The following is a 26596-nucleotide window of genomic DNA, read 5'->3' as shown; positions in this document are numbered from 1 at the left end:
TGTTTATTGCGGCACTATTCACAATAGCAAAGACTTGGAATCAACCCAAATGTCCATCTGTGACAGACTGGATTATTTCTACATTCTTTCAGGAGAACTAAAGATTTTTTTAATCATCTGTTGCAATAGATAATGTCTGCTGTATCATCTGAGGGCAGTTCCTTTTTACCAATGTACAATTGTGCTTGAAATTTGGCAAGTTTTTCTCGGTTTGTGAAGGCTTTTTCATTTTATAATGAAAACGAAAGTGGAATTTCGTGAGTGGAAATAAAACTTCATGCGGTGTTGGGGTTGGCACGAGAGGTCTCAGGCAGACCAGATGAAAGGCTAGTTTCTGACTTTAAAGGGAAAGCTTCTAACATTAGTTAATTCACAATAACGTTTGTTCCAGTTTTTTTTCTTTTGTAATAAAATTAAGGCTTTTCCCTTCTATTTCTAATTTACTAATCATTTTTTAAAATCATTGAATTTTATCAAATTCTCCATTGAGGTTATTCTCTTTTCGTCTGTTAATGTGCTTAGTTACATATGGATTTTCTAATATGAAACTCTCCTAGCATACCTGGGATAATAAATCTAACTTGGATATGTTGTATTATCTTTGTTATATACACAATCAAATCTGATTTGCTAATACTTTGTTGAGAATTTTTAATGAATATCCTTGAGTGAAATAGTCCTGTGATATATTTTGTTATATTGTTTCTAGTTGTCCAGGTCATGTTGGTTCCAAAGAATAAGAAAGAATTCCTATCAGTTGGCCTTAATAAAACAAATGGAATTATGAACAGCCTCTGGGAATCTAAGCTATATATAAAGTTGAAGAACTTCAGAATTGGCTACTTCTAACTCACTCTGGTCCTTAAAATTTAAATATAGATACTTATGTCCCATAGCAGATTCTGGACTTTTACCAAGCACCTGAAATGATTCTGATAAAGATAATCTACTGACTATGCTTTTGAAAAACATTACCGTGGTACGGAAGAGTTCTTGGCTTTCATTTGCTCTTGCAGCAATCCAGACCTGAGACAATCTCCACAGCACTACATGGTGGAGATTTTAGTGAAAGAGTTGAAGAGGCAAAATGCCCTTGCTTCCCTATAGCATCTTAATAGGATGCCCATGGTTTGCAGATGCCCTGGTTTATGTCTATGATTCCAGCATATGAGTAATGTTCCCTTTTTCATGTAAAAAAAAAAAAAAAGTCTCAATTTGGATGTTCTTTTGGAAGCCTTCATGTTATAGTTTCTCTTCTTCTTTATGGCAAGACAGGCCTCAGGTTGCCTCAGGCTTGTAAGACTCCTACTCTCCTACGTGAATTCATTCCCCCAGCTCTAAATGCTAAGTGAAAAGCAGAGTTTGAGAGGGTATGGAATGGGGAAAACTTACGTTTAAACCAAGGCTAAATATCCTTGCATTTCATCGTATTCAGTTAGTTTACCGGATGCAAAATCTATGTAGGAATTTGGGCCAAAGCCCTAGTTATTAATACTATAAAATTTTATTTTGCCTATAAAAGTCTATTACAGCCATGGTGAGCTAGAGGAAGTCTGGAGTTTGGACTACAGAAGGAAAATAAAATCTTCCTACTACAACTAACACATAATAATAAATAAAATACGTAAATTCTAGATTTTACTCTTCCAACCTACGCAAGTCCAAGATAAGGCCTCAGGTGTCACAAATCAAAATTTGCCAACTGAGGAATAAAGGTAGTCTGAGAGGTACTACTGATATGAAATGTCTAAGTACTAATATCATTTATTTTTCACAATTCTTTTCCTTGAGGACCACGAAACTACCTTCATTTCAACCGAAGTTAATTACAAGCCTATCTATTTTCAGAAGTTCAATTTACATGCTAATATTCATGACTAAATAATCTATCCTTACCTTTGAAAGAACAGTTTAAAATAGACGTTCAATGAAATGTTATTTCAAATAACTGTACGAAAATGTAAGAACTAGACTTTTAAGCTCTCATTTTAACAATATGAAATAAGATACACTGGCAGCATCTTATGTAAGAAAACTTATAATTTCATTCATACATCAAACAATACATTTCTGGAATAAACCTGAACATCAGAGGTATCTACTTCTACATTACTTAGGCTTGAAAACCCTCTCTTTGGTTCCAACACTATCATACTTTTCAATTCTTCCTCTGCAATTACTTTCTTACTCTTTCTTTACGGTTACATTTTACCACTACTGCCTCATCACCACAGAAGTGCAGCCACTTCTTGAGCACTCACTATGTGCCAGGTGTTGCTGTGACAGCACTCCATGAATTAACTCATTTAATCCTCATAACAAACTTCTGAGAAAAATTTTTCCCTACTATATAGATGAGAAAAATGAAGCACAGAGAAGGTAAGCTGATAATTGGCAGCAATGGTATTTCAACCTAAGTGGTCATTTTAACCATTCATTAGAGCTATTGTTCACAAATCACCTCACACCTTCAAATATCTGCCACCTGGTTACATAATCTCATCTCTTGTCTTTTTGAATTCACTTAACATACCGAGCCTAGACAATCTCTATAACTAAAACATTTTCCCATTCAATTATCTAGTTTACCTAAAATTAGTTTTAAAATACAGATCAAATGTGTGCAAACCAGGGGTCCAAGATTTTCTTTATACCCATTCTCTTTTCTGGCCTCATCAGTCATTTCATCCATCACACAAGCACTAAGCTGGAGGTGATCTGGACTGCATTTTTATCCTCTCCCAGGGCCTAATACAATGCCTGAACATAACAGCTGTCAGAAATGTTTGCTACATTAATAATTCAAAGACTTTATGGTTCTTCCGATACCTGGCTGTAGGTTACTGTTATGCCAGGGTTCCTCGTGTTCACAAAGAAATCTTACGACTTCCTTTATAATAGTAAAATAGCATTGTTTACACATTCAAAAATTCACCCATGACAAAATAAGGCATTTCAGAACACTCAAATCGATTGTTTTTCTCTTTTCTTTAGCAAAATAGTAGCAACTGATAGCTATTTCCAACACTGTGATTAAAAACATGAAAGTATTTTTAATACTACCAAAAATTTTATTACTCACCTGTTGAGGAGTAATGGTATCTCTATAACTTGGCAAAATTTTTAGGGTGACACTTCCACTAATATTTTTCAGTAATTCTTGTAATTCCTTTGGATTGTTTCCAACCTCATGGCCATTGACTTCTTTAATTATATCTCCCACATGAAGTAGACCTTGTCGATCTATCATTCCCCCATGGAGGATTCGGGCGATTACCAGATCATTATTCTCAACCCTAAATGTCACACCCTATGAGAAATAAGAAAGAGATTTCTCATTTATTAGGGAGAAATGCTTAAATATTCATGAACAAATGTAAGAAAATAATTCTAAAACTAGGTAAAATGAATCATTCTGACTTTTCCTATGTTCTCTCCTGTTTCAATATTTCACTCCCATTAAACTGTGTACTAGTATAGTTTACTACACTAGTGGATAGGATGTATCTTACAGGCCAAATGGAAACTCAGAGCGAAAAAAGGTATTTTGTGCATTCTGATGGACTTATTCCTGGCTTTTCCTTTTTTGCACTCACTGTTCTTATGGTCAGATCCAGAAGTAATAATTTTACCAAGGAATAGTAAACTTCACTACTTAGAGAGTCCTAGTATGGCTTCGATTTTTAATAACAACTTCCTTCTATATTTTGATACTGTCAGCATTTCTTCCAAGGGCAGTTCATGCCTTCAAAGGGTAGGAAGAAACATAGTAGTCATCTTCTGAAATTTTTTGCTACCCCTTGCCATATTTCTACTTCTAGCTCAGTTTAACTTTTCATTTTGGTTTAATTTTGCAGACTAAACCAAATTGAGAGAGCATCAGCTGTGTCTTTATACACAGGCCAAATAAGAATACAGCTTTCATAACATTATGAAAAGGAAAAAAAATGAAATAGAGTAGTGACTGAACCACAAATTATGTCATATTTCAGATTTAATAGGGCACTGATTTATCTATACTCACCAAAGGTTCCCCAGCTCTTTTGTGAATACCAAGAATACGAATGGCATCTACTGGTAATAACTGATTATTGATAGAAGAATTATTCATTTCTGGGCTTGATGGAGGTGAATCATAACACTTTGATGCCACAATATCATGGGCCTCCAACAGTGACTATGAGGAGTCAAAATAGCCTGTGGTTATTTACAATATGTTGATGAAGTATGTTACTAAAAGTACTTTGTTAGTTCATTATTCCAAGGGCTTACTAAAAATTTCCAAGGCACATAGTATTAAATTTCCAAATATCAGGTTGATCAAATAAATATATAATTTTTAAGAAATATAAAAATATCCAGTTTTATTATCATCAAACAGTATCATATTCCTTCTTTGAGATGTGAAGAGATTGACAGAGTTTAGTGATGCTTTTTAAAAACTGGCAAGTTCACTGGAAACTGAACCTAGGTTTCCAGTCTGGTGTAAGGAAGGTACTGGATTTCATTGTCACCACTGTCATCATATCATTCAATATTTACCATCAATCGTATTTATTAAAATATCATAAAAATTCAAATTCAAATGACATTTTTACCTAACATTGCTATGTTAGTAATATGATATACTTTTTATATGTACAAAATGTCTGTTAAAAGATGTTCAATAGAAAATAGATAAATATTAGCATCTTATATCAGTGACAGAAAATTTTATATTACCAATAAAGGTTTTAGTTTATAAAAAGAATATTTTTTGAGGAAAAAACAAGTCAGTAATAGTCCTGAATATAATGTATTTTTTTAACTCCCAAATTTACTATGCATGTGCTATCAGTATGGGTAGTTTTGATCCAGCTTTCTAGGAACTGCTTTTTTTTTTTTTTTTTTTTTTTTTTGAGACAGAGTCTTACTCTGTCACCTAGGCTGGAGTGCAGTGATACGATCTCGGCTCACTGCAATCCCCACTTCCCAGGTTCAAGTGATTCTCCTGCCTCAGCCTCCCAAGTAGCTGTGACTACAGGTGTGTGCTACCATGCCCAGCTAATTTTTTGTATTTTTAGTAGAGATGGGGTTTCACCGTGTTAGCCAGAATGGTTTCGATCTCCTGACCTCGCCATCCACCCACCTTGGCCTCCCAAGGAATTTCTTAATACTAAAATGTTAATTTTTATTTTCATTTCTTATCCTAAAAGAATACTTTTTAGGCCAGGCGTAATCCCAGCAGTTTGGGAGGCCGAGGCAGGTGGATCATGTGAGGTCAGGAGTTCAAGACCAGCCTGGCCAACATGGCGAAACTCTGTCTCTACTAAAAACACAAAAAATTAGCTGGGCATGGTGGCAGTGCCTGTAATCCCAGCTACTCTGAAGGCTGAGGCAGAATTGCTTGAACCTGGGAGGCAGAGGTTGCAGTGAGCTGAGATTGCACCATTATACTATAGCCTGGGCAAGAAGAGTGAAACTCTGTCTCAAAAAAAAAAAAAAAAGAATAATTTTTACTGCAACTGTGCATATTCAACATAAAACTAAGTTTAAACATTCTTGAGGGGCTGGACAGAATTCAAGTTCAAAAACAATAAATCAAAATAAAAGCAGAAAACATTAACAGGTTCGGGATAAAAGCAATCAGGATAATTGGTAATTTCTGGTCATTTCATAAAACAATTCGCAAAACACTGGAGAAAAAAATTCAATAAAAACAACTCACAAATACATATGTAAGGATTCTTCCTATAAATGCTGGAAATTGCTAACCTGGGCTGCTTAGTTTTCCACCCTATATCCTCCTTAGGCAGTATTATTTTCTCCCATGACTTGAGCCACTACTTACGCATTGACAACTCTTAAATTTCTATCTCTAGTTCAGAACTCTCATGTGCTTCAGATTTTTATAGTAAAAATTTGCCCACAACTCGTCAAAGTCATGGCAATTTGAAAATCAAAAAAAGGGACTGTAAAAGATTAAAACATTGAATAAAAAATCCATAAATCCACAATTCTATTTAAAAAAAAAGACTGAAAAAACTCATTTGTTACCACTTGAAACCGCAATTTTAAACAGCTCTTCACTTTGAAACTTAGTAAAAGGAAGGATTAAGTACATCCCTGCCTCTTCAGTAGGAAATGCACTAAGCAGCCCAGTTGATGAGAAGCTCAACATAATGGAAGAATACTAGCAAATAATGTAGAATAGAAAAACATCATTTTGCAACCTCTGATGAAAATGCTGATTTACAACCCAAAAGCTAGAAGATGAAAAATAACAAAAATTAGAGCTGAGCTGAAGAAAACTGAGACACAAAAAACCTTTCAAAAGATCAACGAGGCTGGGCATGATGGCTCACACCTGTAATCCCAGCACTTTGGGAGGCCAAGGTGGGCAGAACACCTGAGGTCAGGAGTTCAAGACCAGCCTGGCCAACAGAGTGAAACACCATCTCTACTAAAAATACAAAAATTAGCTGGGCATCATGGCACGCGCCTGTAGTCCCAGATACTCAGGAGGCTGAGGCAGAAGAATCGCTTGAACCTGGGAGGTGGAGGTTGCAGAGAACCGAGATGGTGCCACTGTGTTCCAGCCTAGGTAACACAGTGACTGTATCTCAAAAAATAAATAAATACATAAATAAATTTTTTTTAAAAAAATCAACGAATCCAGGAGTTGGTTTTTTGAAAAAATTAATAGACAAGTCACTAGCTAGACTAATAAAGAAGAGAGGAGAGCCAAATAAACATAATTAGAAATGCTGAAGGGAATGTTACTAATGAACCCACATAAATAAAAACCACCATGAGAAACTACTATGAACACCTCCATGCACACAAACCAGAAAACCTAGAAGAGGTAGATAAATTCCTAGACATATACAACCTCCAAAGACTGAGCCTGGAATAAACTGATTCCCTGAATAGACCAATAACAACCTCTGAAATTGAATCAGTAATAAATAGTCTCTCAACCAAAAAAAGCCTGGGACCTAATGGATTCACAGCTGAATTCTACCAGATGTACAAATAAGAGCTGGTACCATTCCTACAGAAAAGCTATTCCAAAAAACTGAGGAAGAACTCCTCCCCAACTAATTCTATGAGGCCAGCCTCATCTTTATATCAAAACCTGGCAGAGACACAACAAAAAAAGAAAACTTTAGGCCAATATCCTTGACAAACATTAATGCCAAAATCCTCAACAAAATACCTGCAAACCAAATCAATCAGCACATCAAAAAGCTAATCCACCATGATCAAGTAGGCTTCATCCCCAGAATGCAAGGTCTGTTCAACATTTGCAAATCAATAAATGTGACTCATCACATAAACAGAACTAAAGACAAAAACAACATAATTACCTCAATAGAGTAGAAAAGGCTTTCAATAAAATTCAACAACCCTTCATGTTAAAAATTATCAATTAACTAAGTATTAAAGGAACATACCTCAAAATAATAAGAGCCATCTATGATAAACCCACAGCCAACATTATACTGAATGGGCACCTGTAAATAATATTGTGGTATCAAATGGAGAAGTCTAAATGCGGTATGTGTATTATATGAGATGGAAGTTCACTGAAATAGAAAATTAGAAATAACTAAAAAAAGAGTAAAACACGTTTGTGCAAAATGATCTCAAATTAGTAAAAAAATTATATACGTACATTTGTGCATAGAAAAATATGGACAAATATGCACTAAGACAGTAGAGTAGTGATCTGGGTAGAAGAAAGGCAATGTCTTCATTTTTGTATTTTTATTTACTGGTATTCTAAAATTTTTATATGTTACACTTCATATAATGTATGTGCTTATATATTTATTAAATTATAAATATTTATTACTAATATGCGGCATTCCTGAAAACCTAGATCCTTCCAATGTATCACAAACCTAAGATGGCCAGTTTCCTTAACATAAATATGTCCAAAACATTCTCTTCTAGTGTTCCTTATCTCATTGAACAGCCATCAATTGTTTAAGTCATAAATAGTGTTATCAACTTCCCATCTCTCTTCCACAACTGTCATATGCAATCAATCACTAAATCCTGTTGATTTTACTGATTAAAGCTTGAAAATGTTTAAATGTCTTACTATCTATATGTACCGCCATCGTAATTTCTTGCTTTGGAACTTAACCATCTCATTTCACAAATCTGACCTTTCCCTGGTTAATATCCAACCCATACCTGAAGTTTCCCATTGTTCTTAGGATAAAGTCCAAATAACTCAGTTTGTCTTCATAAGGACTCAGTCAACTGGGACCTGCACAGGAGATGTCTCTGAGATATGTGTCCATATTTCTTTTGTACCTAAGATACTAATTTATGTCGGAACCATCTCACTATAAACCTTCATATTTTGCAGTAACATTGTTGAAGAGTCACATAAAATCTTTGGCTGAGAAAGAGCAAAAGGCTGTTATCATTTGATTTTCAGTGCCAAGATTTGCAGAGAGCAGGTGACATTTACTTTATTCTATCCCAGCACCATTCTTTTTCCACTAAAATGCAATGTCCCAGTCATAAATCAAGTTACCATATATGGCTGGGATGTATTTATCGGGGATTTCCATTCTTTTTAATGAGTTAATTTTTCTAACACCTTCCCCAATACCACACTGTCTTAATTATTATATGTTACAAGAAATCTTGCCTGCCTTTTCTCTTCCGAAATGCATTCTTCTTTGTAAAACTGATGAACTCGTCACTGGTACAGGCTGTTGCTAAAATCATACTTATTTCTGTACCTGTGGAGATTATGTTATATAATGGTTTCTATACTGTCACAGCTCTCTTATGTTCCATGGTCACTGACTGCACAACAATCTTGAGAAGCAATACTAAAAAGTATTGACTAAGAAACAGAATGGTAGTGAGGAAGAAAAAAGTCCATTATCATAGTGAGGAAAATGGCTCCAGCATGTGGTCTGATGGTGAATTAAGGTTGTTTTCTTTAATGGCACAAAGGAAAATCCATTGTGATGTATTTCTGCAACAGTGTACATTTATGTAGCATTGTAGTTATATACATCTGATTATATATCCTCAGTATATCAGGACATTAAAATACCAAGGTTGGAATTTACATACTTACCTATTATAGCCCTAAATAATCTTTGAAGAAAACATCACCTTAAAGTGGAAAGTAAAGGAGAATACTTTGGGAATATAGGGAACTTGAGAGTTGAGTGATAGGGAAAGTCACCTGGAAGTGAGGCTCTTTGAGTATACCAACCAGTTCTGCCACATTTTCATCCACATTTATTAGAGGAGTGATGTCTTCAAGAATTTCATTGACTAATTCCAAGTTATTGTCACTGACAGCTTCTAGTTTGGAATCTTCTAGCCTCTCATGAGCCTGAAAAAATAACAGTGTATTAAAGTAATAATACTTATTTGCACCAGACCATGGTTTATTTCTTTTCCATAAAGTTTTAAAATATATTACTTGGAGGTTTAATTCATGTAAACCAAATTTAATATTTCAACCAAAGGCAATATATAGATTTTACAGTAAGTATATCAAGAAATATAATAAATCTTGGCCTCTAGTTCTATCCTGAAAGTCATGAAAAACTCATAACTAAACCATGAAAAAACTGGACAGGTCAGCTGACTATTTACAAAATCTATTACAGTCCCTTACCACCAAGAGAATGCATAATAAAAACAAGGAATAGGAATGTGATAATTATATATGCTAATATTTTTTTAAGTGATAAAAATAATTTTGGAAATCCCAGAATCCAGAAGCTCGTATCTTCCAATGTCGAAAATCAGCGGGAAAAAAAGTCAGTTTAGAGCAGGTGGTCCTTAAATTGGATTTTGAAAGACTACATAATTAGGGAAATGATCCTCTCCTTTTTTTACAAGTAAAGTTGTTTTTTTCTTAATCTCACAATCTTTTTTCACAGAAAATAGACCACAAACCACACTGTTACGGAAAGTAAGTAATTCTAATCATCCTTTCATAGTAGGAGTAAAGCCGAGTTTTAAGTTCAAACTGAGAATGAACACTAAGCAGGCTCCATCTTTTAAGCATTCCTTGCTTTTCTGATAAATGGTTGCTATATAATTTTGAAGACAGGAAAAGCATAATTATTAAAATTTAATTCATAAATAAAACCATGTGGATGGCATATCTTATATCTTAGGATTCATTTCCAGGATTGCTAAAGAAAAATCCACATTTCAAATGGTAACAGTATCAACTAAACTTTTTCAGATACCTAAACTATAATACTTCAGATGGTTTTTTTTTTTCATACAGAGTAGATCCTTCAGAGTCCAAATAAAACATTCTAATTTTTAAAAGACAATTTTTCTTGTTTAAATCTATTTTTTCTAGGTAATTCACAGGAGTAAAATAAGTTCTTAAGTGGAAAAGAGAGCTACATATTAAGCAAGATTTTAAAGAAAGACCTTAAAAGAAGAAATTCTAAAAGTCATATGAAATACTGAGAAAGAAGAAAAAACTCTTACTAAACAGAAAGAAAAGTATCAAAAGACCAAATGTAATTTAAATAGAGGAAGAAGTTTTGTGAGATTTAGATGAAAACAAATTAAACTATGGTGGCTCATGCCTGTAATCCCAGCACTTTGGGAGACCAAGACGGGAGGATCACTTGAGCTCAGAAGTTCAAGATCAGCCTGGCCAACATGGTGAAATTCCATCTCTACTAAGAATACAAAAATTAGCCAGGTGTGGTGGCAGGCACCTATAATCCCAGCTACCCAGCTACTCAGGAGGCTGAGGCAGGAGAACTGCTTGAACCCAGGAGGCGGAGGTTGCAGTGAGCTGAGATCATGCCACTGCACAACAGCCTGGGCGACAGAGACTCTGTCTCAAAAAAAAAAAAAAAAAAATTAGACTAGAAAATGCCACAAAAAATGAAAATGGGTAAATCTGCAATTTTCTGAACATATAATACAAGCCAGATAAGGATGAGAAGATGAGGACACTCAATATTTATCATAAAAAGATTATCACCATTGGAAAAAAACAGAAAATAATCTACAGAATTAGTTAACTCTTATGAAATAAGCTAGAATTGCCAATTATTCAGATAGAAATATTTGCTGGAATAAACAGCCACTACCTGATTTAGCATCTTTAACCTTGTAATACTCGAATTATTTTAACGTAGTATAAAACGAAAGCTTCGAAGAAAGAAAAAAAAGGGAAGGAAAGAACCTTAACATCTACTGAAGGACTTTTTTTTCTGTGTTGGATACTATATTCTAAGTAGTGTGTGTGTGCGTGTGTGTATTCAGCAAAGGTAGGTATATTATACTCACACTATGGACGAAGAAACTGATGCAAAAAAAGGTGAAGTGATTTGCATGAGTTCACATTACGGGTGAATGGCAGAGTTGGGTAGTCTAATACCAAGACTTGAACTCCTATCTACTAAAGCTTACTTGACTTCATCTTTATATAGAGAGCCACTCTAACATTAAATTGCAGTTAATTATTCAATCCAATAAATGATGCATTATTCTCATTCACTTAAATGTATGACACATATCTCAGTCAGTTTAATTTAGTTGTTGCTTATTAGCATGGCTCTTCCAGTCTAGATGTGTTAATTCCATTACACCGTATCTATCCTCATAGTTACTTTATACTTCTATGGTTCAGAATACTACTCGTCCCTTAGACTTTCACTCCTTTGCTCTAAGTAAGGGCTATAAAGACCATTTATTTCTTCAGGAAAATGTTATATGATCAGCAATAGTACTTTAGACATCAGCAGTCCTTGGTTTAATTCAGGACTTTGGGACAAGTTAAGGAACAGAAATGATCAATGACTTGAAAACTCCATTCCTTAGTATGTGTATTAACCCGATGCTCCCAAATTGGGTGAGGAGAAGTAGGAATGTGGAAAGACTGATGGTAAGAGGTTGGGGGTCGGGCGGGAGAGTCATGTGAGAGGGCAGAATCATGTTAGAAGAGAACCCCAAAATATCTGCAGATTTCTTCGTATCAGCCTCACAGTTTGGTTCTACAGAAGAAGAGAATCTCACTAGAAAATACAAAACTTGAAGGGAGAAAAAAGTTTTTTTTGAAACTGCAGGTATAAATATATTAACATGGAAAACCAACATACTTGGGTTCAACTGGGATCAATTTTACTTTTTCTAAGAAAGCAAATGCAGGTCCACATTCATTAACATATAGCTTTTTAAGCTCTGAGATGTTGTCAGAAACTTGGAACCTCTAATTCACTTTAAGGTCATATTTTTTTTTTTTATTAGCTGTCAAGAGGCAAGTACCAACTTTAACTAATTAAACTAAAAAAGACAAAGAAAACACAAAAAAATAATCAGAGGAGCAAGTGAGCCATATGCTATTTAAATAAATAAATCTTGTTTCCTTTTTTTTTTTAATTAAAGACCACTATTGCAACACTAGCTTAACTCAATAAAAATATATTTCACTTGCCACAAGTGGCTGGAAGAACATTCTATGACTGGCATTGAATATTTGCAGCTGATACAAATATGGCCTAGCCTTCTTAAATATCCTGTTCTGAGGATTTTATTCACCATCGCACCTTTGAGAAATGAACTTCAGAGAAGAAAATGTTCTTTCAGAACTTCTGGGTATTTCACTCAAGGACAATCCAACCATGCTTGCAAACAAAAGTTGTGGGCTATATCTAAAGTGACAAATACCATTTTGAAATAATAATCATATTATTATTCTTATGTGTAGAAAACTGGTCTTTCTAAAACACAAGGGCAATATCATAAATTTTGTTTCTATATTTTGAGAAAAGAGCTATGTATGTAGTAGTTACTTATTATATCTTGAAAAAGCTAAGTAAATGGGAAATAAGCTTGGCTGTGATCAAGCGCCACCCTCTTCTTTTATTCTAGAGACCTAAAACTCAAGATCAACATAGCTATGTATGTAGTAGTTACTTATTATATCTTGAAAAAGCTAAGTAAATGGGAAATAAGTTTGGCTGTGATCAAGCGCCACCCTCTTCTTTTATTCTAGAGACCTAAAACTCAAGATCAACATAGGTCCACAAATATTCAAAAATAAAGAAGAATTTTTGAGCAGAGAGTAGAAATGAGACACAGAGAATGGAGAACTCAATTTCTATTTTGTTTCTGCATAAACTATATCAAAAAGAAAGAGCTATGTTGCTCTGGAAAAAAAAAAAGAGTAAGTATAAGTAAATCAGAATGGAATTTTCTAGTGAATAAAGAATATACCAGAAATCACCTAGTTAACCAAAATACAAACTCAGAGATTAGATAAGTTACATATCAAGGTACTCAGGAAACTTCTAAATAGCACTGTTGAGTTTCTCTTAGATACATCTGTAGAATTAGGAGAACCACACAGATGTCAAACAACTAGAAAAGGGAATCTGTTAAATTTTTAAAAGAAAAAAGAACATTTTAAAAGCTTGGCTTTAATAGTATTCAGAGGAAATACAAAATGACCTTTTTATAACCTCTGAGTGGGAAAGATCTTTCTAACTATAACACAAAATCTGAAAGATACATACATTATTTCAAAAAAGGCCCAATAAAATTAACTTCATGAACGTCATAAATTTCTCATCAAAAATCGACAAAGTCAAAATACAAATGACAAACTAATGTCAAAACACAAATCATATTCAAGACAGAAAGCTAATGTCCCTACTTATGAAGGACTTCTACAAATCAATAAGAAAAAGATCAATGACTCATTAAGAGAACTGGGTGAAGAGTTCGAGCAAAAAATTCACAGAAAGAAAAATTCAGGAACCTGTCTCTAAAAATTTAATTTTATATTTCTAATTGACACATATTGTATATATTTATGGTGTACAATGTGATGTTTCAATACATGTCTATACATAGTATAATGATCAAATGGGGTAATTACCATATCCATTATTTTAAATATTTATTTTTTTGGGGATGACAACATTCAAAATCTTCTCTTCTACCTATCTTGAAATATGTATTACACTGTTATTTGCAATAGTCACCTACTGTGTATCAAATATCTCAAACATATGAAAAGACACACAACTTCACTCATAAGAGAAGTGCAAACTAAAACTATAATGAAATACCTTTTCTCTTTATCAGATTGGTAGAGATAAAAATTCTGATTAGTGAGAATGTGGGAGAAGACAGACATTTTGACATATTTTTTCTAGTGGGAACATACACTGGTAAGCAAATTGACTATATCCAACAAAATTACAGTGATTCTTTTTTTTTTTTTTTTTTTTGAGATGGAGTTTCACTCTTGTTGCCCAGGCTGGAGTGCAATGGCACAATCTCGGCTCACTGCAATCTTTGCCTCCTGGGTTCAAGCGATTCTCCTGCCTCAGCCTCCCGAGTAGCTGGGATTACAGGCATGCGCCACCACGCTTGGCTAATTTTTGTATCTTTAATAGAGACGGGGTTTCTCCATGTTGGTCAGCCTGGACTCGAACTCCCGACCTCAGGTGATCCACCCACCTCAGCCTCCCAAAGTGCTAGGATTACAGGCGTGAGCCACCATGCCCAGCCTTACACTGATTCTTTTCAGATCTATCATTAAAAGGGGTGTGTGTGTGTGTGTGTGTGTGTGTATGTACAAAATAACATGTAGTAAGATTACACATTACAGCATAACTTGTAAGAAAAAGGCCATCTAAATATCAGAAGGCTGACTCAAAAGACCTGACATATCCATACAATAAAATACTATGTCACATTTACAAAGAATAAAGTTGTTACACAGGTACTGATATAAAATTTTACGCAAAAAGTCAAGGTTTAGGATAGCAGTATAAACCCACAGCTTCCATTATATTTACTAGTGAAAGATTAGATACTTCCCCTTAAGAGCAGAAACAAGACAAAGATGTCCACTCTCATCACTTCTATTTAACATCTGTACTGGAGGTTACAGCCAGGACAATTAGGCAAGAAAAATAAAAGAGTCATTCGGGTTGAAAAGAAATAAAACTGTCTATATTCAGATGATATGACCTTGTATTTAGAAAATCCGAAGGAATTCACTAAAAGACTATTTGAATAAAAGTTCAGCAAGGTTGCAAGATACATAAGATCAAATTACAAAACAATTATATTTCTATACACTAGCAATGAAAAATCTGAAAATGAAATTTAAAAAACAAGTCCATTCATAACAGCATTCAAAAGAATAAATACCTAGGAGTATAATTAACAAAATAAGTGCAAGACTTACACTCTGAAAATTACAAAACATTGTTGAAAGAAATTAAAGATTTAAATAAATGTTCATGGATTAGAAGACTTATCACTGTTAAGATGGCAATACTCCCCAGAATGAACTACGGATTCAATGCAAGGCCTATTGGAATCCTCAGTGACATGTTTATAGAAATGGACAAACTGATTCTAAAATTCTTACAGAGTTGCAAAGGGATCCACAACAGTGAAAACAATCCTGAAAAAGAACAAAGTAGGAGTACTTACATTTCCTGATTTCAAAACGTATACTACACAAGAGTTATCAAAACATGATGTTGACACAAGGAAAGATCAATACATCAATGGAATAGAATTGGAAGTAAAAAAAAAACACAACATGTCAGTGGCCAACTGTTGCATGTTAGACAAAGGTGCCCAAAACCACTCAATGGGGAAAAATATTCCTTTCAACAAATGGTGCTGAAACACCATTTGAAAGGATAGTCTCTTCAACAAATGGACTAGAGATGCACATGTAAAAGACAGAAGTTGGTGCCTAACATATCATATACAAAAAACTAACTTAAAATAGATCCAACACCTAAATGTAAGAGCTAAAACTATAAAACTCTTGCGAAACATGGGTAAATCTTCATGACCATGGATTTAGCAAAGGATTCTTACATATGAGAACAAAATCACAAGGCAACAAAAGACAAAAAGACAACTTGGACTTCATCAAATTAAAAGCTTCTGTGCTTTGGCCGGGCATGGTGGCTCACAACTGTAATCCCAGCATTTTGGAAGGCCGAGGTGGATGGATCACGAGGTCAGGAGATCGAGACCATCCTGGCTAACATGGTGAAACCCTATCTCTACTAAAAATACAAAAAATTAGCAGGGCATGGTGGCGGGTGCCTGTAGTCCCAGCTACTCAGGAGGCTGAGGCAGGAGAATGGCATGAACCTGGGAGGCAGTTTGCAGTGGGCCGATATCGTGCCACTACAGCCTGGGCGACAGAGCAAGACTCCATCTCAAAAAAAAAAAAAAAAAAAAAAAACTACTTCTGTGCTTCAAAAGGCACTATGAAGAAAAGTAAAAAGACAATCTATATAATGGGATAAATATTTGCAAATCATGTATCTGATAAAAGACTTGTACCTAGAATCCATAAAAGACTCTTATAACTTCATAATAATAAATATGACTCAATTTAAAAATGGGCAAAGAATCTAAATAGATATTTCTCCAAAAAATATGTACAAATGGTCAATTAAGCACATGAAAAGATGCTCAACATTATTAAGTCTCCAGGGAAACACATATCAAAACCTAATAAAATACCACTTCATACCCACTAGGACAATTAAGAACCAAAAAATCAAATAATAAGTGTTGAAGATGATACAGAGATATTAGAATTCTTGTACACTCCTGGTGGGAATAAAAAATGGTACAGCTACTATGGATAACAGTCTGGCAGTTCCTCAATGAGACAGAGTTACCTAGTTATAAACCCAGGAGAAATAAAAACTATGTCTACATAAAAGTGTGTCCAAGAATATTTATGGCAGCACTATTCATAATATAGGTTGAGTATCCCTAATCCAAAAATCTAAATTCCAAAATGTTACAAAATCTGAAACTGAGAATTTTCCTAAATTAATGATGGACACCAAACCACAGATCCAGGAGGCTCACAGAACGTTGTGCAAGATAAAAACCCAGAATACTAAGTGTAGGTGTATTATATTCAAACTGCAGAAAATTAAAAACAAAATATTGAAAGAACAGGTGTTGGCGGGAACCTTACCTGTAGAGAAGCAAGCATAAGAATTATACTGAACTCTTCAGGAAACATGCAGAGAATAGAGTTAAATCTTTAAAATGTTGAAAGAAAAAAAAAAAAAACTCCACCAACCTGGAATTACCTATCAAGTTATCATTCAAAAGTAAAAAACAAAACAAGACAGAACAAAAAGGACTTTTTCAAACAAAAATTGAGAATATTTGTTACTAGTACAACTGTCTTGCAAGAAATGTTAAAAGACATTCATCAGAAAGAAGGAAAATGATGTAAGTACAAAACTTGGGTCTATATAAAGAACAGTGCTAGAGAGAGAGGAAAAAAACGTAAAATAAAATCTTTTACTTTTCTTATTCCTAACTGATTTAATAGATAATAGTTTTATTCACAACAAGGTATTTGATTATTATAGCTTATGAGTAAATGAAATGAATGATAGCAATATTATATGGGACAGGAGAGAGAAACTGGAAACAGTTATTTCTAAGGTAGTTGCACTACCCATGAAGTGGTATGGTGTTATTTGAAAGTACATTAGACTGCAAACGTCTGCAAAATCAAGAACTGCTAAAAGGTTTTTTTAAAAGTCTAATTAATATGCTGAGAGAGGAAAAAAAGTTGAAATCACATACAATGTTTAGTTAAAACAGAAAACACAAAATGAGTGAGAGACACAAGGAAAAAAGGAAGGCAGGCAGGCAAGCAGGCAACAAATACAAAACAGTAATAGTATGAAAGATATTAATCAAATTATATCAATAAACATGTAAACATCAATGATCTAAAGCACTTAAAAGAGACTGTCAGCTGGGTGCTGTGGCTCGCGCCTTAATCCCAGCATTTCGGGAGGCTGAGGTGGGCGGATCACAAGGGCAAGATATCGAGACCACTCTGGCCAACGTGGTGAAACCCATCACTACTAAAAATACAAAAATTAGCTGGACGTGCCTGTAATCCCAGCTACTTGGGAGGCTGAGGCAGGAGAATTGCTCAAACCAGGGAGTCTGAGGTTGCAGTGAGCCAAGATGGCGCCACTGCATTCTCAAGCCTGGCAACAGAGTGAGACTCCGTCTAAAAAAACAAAACTAAAACAAACAAACAAACAAAAAAACCAGACTGTCAGAGTGAATAAAAAAAGATGGAATTATATGTTTTCTACCAGAAACTTACTTTAAATACAAAGATACAGAGAGATTAAAACTAAAGGTATGGAGAAAGACATATCATGCTAACATTAACTAAAAGAAAACTGGAGTAGCTATATTAATTTCAGACAGGGCAGACTTCAGAGCAAGAAAAATTATTGGGAACAAAGAGAGGAATTACATAATGATAAGAGTTAATTTTCTGAGATGATTTAACAATCTTAGTGAATGTGTGTTTAACAAAAGAGCATTAAAATATGGGAGGTAAAATGACAGAACTGCAAAAAGAGATAGGTTAATCTACTATTACAGTTGAAGGTTTCAACATTCTACTAGCAGTATAGGCATAGCTCAGAGATACTGCAGGTTCTGTTCCAGATAACCACAATAAAGCAAATACGGCAACAAAGTAAGTCACACAACTTTTTTTTGTTTCCCTGTGCATATAAAAGTTATGTTTACATGACAAGGCGGTCTATTAAGTGTGCAACTGCAATATGTCTAAAAGACGATGTACATATCTTAATTTAAAAATACTTGAACGGTTAAAATGCTAATGATCAGAGCTTTCAGAAAGTCGAAATCTTTTTGCTAGCATAAGGTCGTGCCTTGATGCTGATGGCTGCCAACCGATCAAGGTGGTGGTTGCTGAAGGCTTGGGTGGCTGTGGCAATTTCTTAAAATAAGACAATAATAAGGTTTGCCACATTGATGGACTCTCCTTTCATGAAAGATTTCTCCATAGCATGTAATGTTGTTTGAGAGCATTTTATCCAAGCAAAACTTCTTGCAAAATTGGAGGGTGTTGATTTTACATCTTTCCTGCTTTCTCCTGTGGGTATTTAGCGCTATAAACTTCCCTCCAAACACTGCTTTAGCTGTGTCCCAGAGATTCTGGTACACTGTGTCTTTGTTCTCATTGGTTTCAAAGAACTTATTTATTTCTGCCTTAATTTTCTTATTTACTCAGTAGTCATTTAGGAGTAGGTTGTTCAATTTCCATGTAGTTGTATGATTTTGAGTTTCTTAATCCTGAGTTCTAATTTGATTGCACCGTGGTCTGAGAGACTCTGTTATGATTTCTGTTCTTTTGCATTTGCTGAGGAGTGTTTTACTTCCAATTATGTGGTTGATTTTAGAATAAGTGCTATGCAATGCCGAGAAGAACGTATATTCTGTTGATTTGGGGTGGAGAGTTCTGTAGATGTCTATTAGGTCCACTTGGTCCAAAGCTGAGTTCAAGTCCTGAATATCCTTGTTAATTTTCTGTCTTGTTGATCGGTCTAATATTGACGGTGGAGTGTAAAAGTTTCCCATTATTATTGTGTGGGAGTCTAAGTTTCTGTAGGTCTCTAAGAACTTGCTTTATGAATCTGGGTACTCCTGTATTGGCTGCATATATATTTAGGATAGTTAGCTCTTCTTGTTGCATTGATCCCTTTACCATTATGTAATGCCCTTCTTTGTCTTTTTTGATCTTTGTTGATTTAACGTCTGTTTGATCAGAGATTAGGATTGCAACACCTGCTTTTTTTTGCTTTACATTTGTATGGTAAATCTTCCTCCATCCCTTTATTTTGAGCCTATGTGTGTCATTGCACATGAGATGTGTCTCCTGAATACAGCAGGCTGGTGGGTCTTGATTCTTTATCCAATTTGCTGGTCTATGTCTTTTAATTGGGATATTTAGCCATTTACATCTAAGGTTAATATTGTTATGTGTAAATTTGATCCCGTCATTATAATGCTAGCTGGTTATTTTGCCCATTAGCGGATTATTTATTAAAAAGGCAGTATCTCCACAGGGGAATAAAGTAAAATGCAAAAGTATAGGGTTTGCCTATATTTCTTCTTCCCTCTCTCCTTTCTTTCTGGAATTACAAACTACATATATATTAAACATTTTCAGTATATTTCACATATTCTGTTACCTTTTTTTCATTCTTTCTTTTCTATTAGCTTTTGTTTGAATATCTTCTAATAACCTATCTTTAAACTCACTTATTCCCTCTTCTGTTGTGTCTAGTCTTCTATCAGTGAACTAATTTCAGATACTGTATTCTTGATCCTAAATTGTTCATTTGATTATTTTTTATTGATTTTCTAATACTATTTTACATGTCTTTTCTCCCTTTTCTTCTATTAAAAATACATTAATAAGTTATTTTCAAATCCTTGTGTATAAATGCTAATAAAAGAACCATTTTTGGGACTGCCTCTGTTGTTTTTCTCACGATTAGTGGCCAGATATTCCTGCCTCTCTGTATATCTAGCAATGTGTGCCTCTTTTATCCCTTTACTTGTTAACTGAGAGTGCTAACCTGCTGTGACTTAGTATTTCTTTCTTGGAAGCGGAATTCCTCCCCTATTTCTGGGATTCTTTTTAACCTATATTATAGGAATATTGAACTACCATTGTTTTTCCTTACTAAGAGTCTGCTTGGATGTTGCATATTATTGGGTAATTCTTTGCTTTATTTCATTTTTATCCTCAAAAGAGTACAGTAGCACCTTACCTGCTCAAAAGTCATCCAACCATTGCAACTGTTAAGAATAATGAACAAGATGATCCTCTGAAATGCCAACATTAATGGCACAAAACCAGCAAATTTTTACTCACACTAGTTTTTAAGATAAGTATACACATACCCCATTACCCTGTGTTGTAGTAGTTAGAACACAGAATTTGACGATAGAACACATGGCCTAAAACCTCATCTGTCATTTACTAGCAGAGACACCTTAGATACAACACTTATTTACTCTGAGTCTTACTTTTCAATTCAAAAGCTGTTGAAAGATAAAACAGTATATTTTAAATTCATAAAGTTGTTAAGACAAAACAGTGTAAAGACCTTTGTAAACTGTAAGCATGTTTTAAGTGCCTTATTATATAGTTTTTAAATTTATAGATCAAAAGCTATAAATCAAACAAACATGGACATAACAGTGTAACAGACACATGGACAATAAACTGACAATCAACAGAATAACATCAAGAAAAGAGTAAAAAACTATTTTAAAAGTACAATAGGAACCCAGGTAAACTACTTAACATAAACTTTAACAGTTCCTACTAATTTCAACAGATCCTGGAGCTATTACTTTAACACAGCAGGAATTAATGTTTATGACAAGTTTGAATCTGAAATAATACCCTGTATATTATTATCAAAATATAAAAATATCTAATGAACATTGGAAAAGCTATAGTAAAAAATTGCTAAAATAAAAATTCCAGTTGGATGATCTGCAAGAAGATTCGTTTCTGCTTAAGGACCTTTATACCACGTGATTTTAGCATAAGTAAATATGTAAATAAAATGAAGAATCTGTATCATTGTCCGGGCCTGGTGGCTGGCTCATTTGAGGTCAGGAGTTTGAGACCAGCCTGGCCAACAGGGTGAAACCCCTCCTCTGCTAAAAATACAAAAATAGCCAGGAGTGGTGGCACACGCCTGTAGTCCCAGCTACTTGGGAGGCTGAGGCAGAAGAATCACTTGAACTCAGAAGGCAGAGGTTGCAGTAAGCCGAGATTGTGCCAGTGCACTCCAGCCTGGGCGACAAAGTGAGACTTCCTCTCAAAAAAAAAAAAAAAGAATCTGCATCATTAACTCACTCTCACTAGTAGAAAACCTGGTAAAAGGTACTTTTCAGAGATCTTGGAAGAAAACAAGTAATAAACTGTGGCTAAGAAAAAATCACAGAAGAGAGTGAAATCAACATTCTCGTAGTGCAAAAACTAAAAGGAACAAGATGGCTCTACGAAGAAAAGGTCAAAGAATGCATGTGGCATGGATTCTTGAAAGCAAGAGTCATTTGGGGGAACTCTAAAGAAGTGTATAGCAGGTTTGTAAAATAGGTAATACATTAAGCTTTAGTATATAATAATTATTTAATAAAAATGGTTGTAAAGTATATTTATCAATGAGTTAAAGAGATTACTCCATAGTTGACTAGGGAAACAGGTTTAAAATATCCGACTTATGCAACAAATAACAAAATTTCAAAAAAGCACTAGATAAAGGAAGTCAATAACTTAAATGAAAAGTAGGTACACGGTGTAATGTAAAAAAAGAAAATCAGTACCTTGCCATTGTTGAAAATGGAAATAGGATCAGGATCTTTTTCACAGGTCCTGTTAAAACACAACTGTGCAGGTATGATTTCTCTAAACCTTAAAGGCATTATGCCAAAACTAAGAGTCATTTCATCCTGTATTTGAAGTCAGAATAGAAAAGAGAAAAATGGCCTAATTTTTGCATATACTAAGAATTCATTATGTGCTAAGTGTTTTTATTTGCTAACTAAACCTAATGTATATCAACCAACTTCTAAAACAGTAATATCTGAAAATATCTCTGTAAAAACTATGTCCAAAATAATTCAGTAATCTTATGAATAAATCTATATACCTTAGCAAGTGATTTTACAATAGGATTCTCCATAATTCCCTTGAGGAAAATTAGGTCTATTTCTTCTGCTCCAGTAGATGAGGGCAGCTCTGTAAGGTTTTCCAAGACTTGCTGCATTGCTGCTGAGATAAAAGCAACATAAAAAACAACAGAAAATGTAAATTTCAAGCCGTTGTGAAGTAAAATTATTTTAATAATGCAAACAGACATTAAGAATACTCTTTTGAAAAATAACATTTTAAAAAATGAAATTGTTAAACAGTATGAGTTTCAAATTGACTTCCCAGGAATTAAAAGCAGGATAGATTTTTATATGCAATTTGGACTTTATCAGACTACCTTATACACACCTACAACTTTGCACTTGCTTTATATTTTTCAAATTTAAAAACGTTACTCGAGAAAAAAATAGAAAATTCAAATAGACTTGTAAGAGGGAAAAAGTCTAATTTAGGAATCAGAAACTTCCTGCAAGCTCAGAACCAGCCTTCGCTGAATTCTATAAATTAATTAAAAAAGATTATTAAAACCAATACTTCACAAACTCCTTCAAAAAAAAAAAAAAAGAGAGAAGAAAAAGAAACACCTTTCAACTCATTCTATGAGATCAATTACCCTGATACTAAACTCAACAACATCACACACAAAAAAATTACCGCCAATCTCTCCTAGAAATAAAAATGCAAAAATCTTAAACAAAATACTGGCAAACTGAATCCAGTGACATATACAAACAACTGTACATAATGGCCAAGTTCATTTTATCCCAGAAATGCAAGAGTGGTTCAAAATATAAAAACTCAATCAATATACTCTATTAATAGAACAAAGAACAAAACCAAATGACATTTCAGACAAAGAAAATCATTAGACAAAACCCAAAACCCTTTCATAATAAAAACATTCACCAAACTAAAAATAGAAGGGAAATTCTTCACTCTGATAAAAGGCTTCTCCATGAAAAACCCACAGCTAGCATCATACTTAATGGTGCTTTTACTCCTAATAAGGAATAAAATAGGCTGTACACTTTTGTCATTTTTATTCAACTTTGTATTGGAGGTTCCAGACAGGGCTGTTAAGCAAAAAAAGAAAAGAAAAAGAAAATAAAGAAAAGGCATTTAGACTGGAAAGCAATAAGTAAAACAATTTATATTTGCAGATCATATTATTTTGTATATGGAAAATCCTAATATACAAAAATTTATTATCATTACTAAGTGCATTCACTAAGGTTTCAGTATACAAGATTAATACAAAACAATCAATATGTTGTTACATATAGTGTATTTCTATACACTAGTGACAAACCATCCAAAAATGAAATTAAGGAAACCATTCCTTTTATAGTAGCATCAAAAACAATAAAATACTGAGAAATAGATGTAACAGAAGTAGTACAAAATTTGTACAATGAAACTATATAACATCATTGAAAGAAGACCTAAATAAAGGGAATGACATCCCATGTTCATGGATCAGAGGACTTATTATTAAAATGGCAACAGTTCCCAAATTAACCTACAGGTTTAATATACTCCCTATCAAAATCTCAACTGCCTTTTCTTTTTTTTGTAGAAATTGACAAGCTCATTCTATTCACATGGAAACTCGAAAAAACCCAGAATACCCAAAAGAGTCTTCAAAAAGAACAACCAAGTTGGAGACCCCACACTTCTCAACTTCAAAACTTACTAAAAAGCTACAGTAATCAAGACTGTGTGGAACTAGCATATAGACAGACACACAACTAAACAAGAGGCTAGAAACAAATCCATAAATGTATGGTCAATTGATTCTGACAATGTGCCAAGACAATGCAATAAAGAAAAAACAGTCTTTTCAACAACTGATGCTGGGACAAAATATATACACGTAAGAGAGTGATGCTAGACCCCTCCTATTATAATCTTAATTTTATTAGTTTTATCTCTTTTTGATGTTTCTTAGAATAAATCAACAATAAATACAGAAGTTGTTTTTAATATTAACTTTTATTTTTATTAAAATAAAATACAAACACTGTTAAAAGTCAGATTGTACTACTAAATGGCTTACAAATACAGTTTTCTGTTCCATGCTACTTACCCTTCTCCCAACTTATCCTACTCCCAGAAGTAATTATTACTAGGAACTTAATTGTTTCTTCTAATCAGATCTGTTCGTATTTTCTCTTTCTGAATAATATGCTAATACTGCTACTTTGTGATCGACTCATTTTGGACATTATCTATTTTCTGTTAGAATACTAGAGATTTCAGCTTTTACCTTCTCTATCTTCAGATTCTCAATTTTTAAAAACAAAATCAATAGTGTTTTTCATATGGAACTCTTGTTTTTTCCAAATGTTCCAACAAGCTTCTCACATTTTTACCAGTATTTTTCTAAATGTTCAAATCTTTTTCTAATACTCTATCAGACCTATTTCCTGTCTTCTATCCCTGATCTCCCACACAAAGCATTCTTCTCTTGTATGTTAACTTGGACAGGTTCATCTATGGGGGTTTCATGGATTACTGACAATTTTTGAAGGTAAAGAGGTGAACAAGAGGACAACGTGCACTTGACAAAGGAGAAGGAAAACAAGTATTGGACTAAGATGAAGAAAGATGACATAAGAAATAAAGAATATAAACTACACCTACTTTGTAATTTTGCTTAAGGTCAACAGGTTACCTTTAAGTGGGCAGGGAACAATAGAATCAAATTTTAAAAGTACTTTTGTCTTGTGGCTATAAATGTGGTTAGCAGTACTTCTCATTACTTATTTTTCTTTCTTTTGATATTGCACATTTGTCTTTATTTTTAACTTTTATTATGGAAAACTTCAAACATCTATGAAGAAAACAGAATAATATAATAAACCACACAATGATCAGCTCCAACAATTAGCAACTCATGGTCAATCTTGTTTCATACTCCTATATACTTTCTACCTTATATAACTTTGAAGCAAATTCCAGAAATCCTATTTCAATGTATATGTCTCAAAGATCAGCACTCTTTTTAAACAACATAACCTAAATACTGTTAGCAATAGTATCAAATTAGCAATACCTAACAAATTAACAGTAATTCCTTAGTGTTATCAAATGTTTAGTCAGTGTTCACAACTCCAGTTGTACTGAAGATGTTTTTTAAATGTACCTTCTATATTGATTCTTGAGGTGCTTGCCTTTTTTTTTTTTTTTTTTTTTTAAATTGGTGGTTAAGTCAGTAGTAGAAAAGTGATAGAAATTGTGAAATAGATCTTTGGTTATTTTAAAGATCTTCCTAAGTTGTTACTGATTCTTAATCATATGGAATTTAATCTAGAAATGGATAAACTTGACAACATCCCTTGTCCTGGAAATCTCCAATATTATAATGCTGTCAGTCATTCTCAAATTAGTTTGTATATTTGGTAGATTTATAGTCAAAATACAATACATAGTTCTTTTTAACTACATTATCCTAAAAGCATATGAAACAATAAAGAAAAATCATGTGAGAAAATTATAACAAACAATGAGAGATGGGCCTAATCCCAACTTAGTAAACGTGATTCTGCAGAGTCCCTCACCAAAATTATGAACAGTGGAATCTGAGCTGGTACCTTCTTACAGAAATCTCTCCTGCTGTTTCTCTGCTTACAATAGCTGTCCTTTGTTACCAAAGTCCTTTCTTCCCCAAACTTCAAATAATGTACCTTCATGATTTTTTTTTAAAGTAGCAAAATGATTTAGTCCTATAAAATATTAAAACATAAATCTATAATGATTATTCAGATATCAATAAACACTAGACAACTCTAGCATATGTAAATACTTAATATATAAAATAAGAGGCTCTCTGGAATGGGAGGCTTACAAAGTTAAGACAGGAGCCAGAAAAACAGGGAAGTTTTTCCCATTTACTTAGAAATTGCAGGAAGAAAGGAGACTCTAAACTCAACAGGTAAATCACCTACAAGTTCCACTCCTTCTTAATAATCTCTAGAGGAGATAAATTTTTTCTTTTTTTTTGAGACGGAGTCTCGCTCTGTCGCCCAGGCTGGAGTGCAGTGGCGCGAT

The 26596-nt window shown here is 33.9% G+C and overlaps 1 protein-coding gene across 2 annotated transcripts in view; it reads right to left on the bottom strand.

Annotated features, from left to right (window-relative positions):
- The window catches only part of MPP6 (membrane protein, palmitoylated 6 (MAGUK p55 subfamily member 6)), a 58759-nt gene extending 32488 nt beyond the window's left edge, over positions 1–26271 (bottom strand). The window contains exons 1-5 of one of the 2 annotated variants that reach the window (XM_011938552.1): positions 26107–26271; positions 22545–22663; positions 9203–9355; positions 4025–4177; positions 3083–3310 (exon numbers count right to left, since the gene is read on the bottom strand). In XM_011938552.1, coding sequence (XP_011793942.1) covers positions 3083–3310; positions 4025–4177; positions 9203–9355; positions 22545–22661 — 651 coding nt within the window. In that variant the 5' untranslated portion in view covers positions 22662–22663; positions 26107–26271. Of the gene's footprint in view, positions 1–3082; positions 3311–4024; positions 4178–9202; positions 9356–22218; positions 22345–22544; positions 22664–26106 lie in introns of those variants that run through there. The other variant, XM_011938551.1, reaches the window with a different exon arrangement.
- Between the last annotated feature and the right edge of the window lie 325 nt (positions 26272–26596).

Source organism: Colobus angolensis, unplaced genomic scaffold (genome assembly GCF_000951035.1).
Source record: "Colobus angolensis palliatus isolate OR3802 unplaced genomic scaffold, Cang.pa_1.0 Scaffold175, whole genome shotgun sequence".
NCBI lineage: Eukaryota > Metazoa > Chordata > Mammalia > Primates > Cercopithecidae > Colobus > Colobus angolensis.
This window is presented reverse-complemented; position numbering and strand designations above follow the sequence as displayed.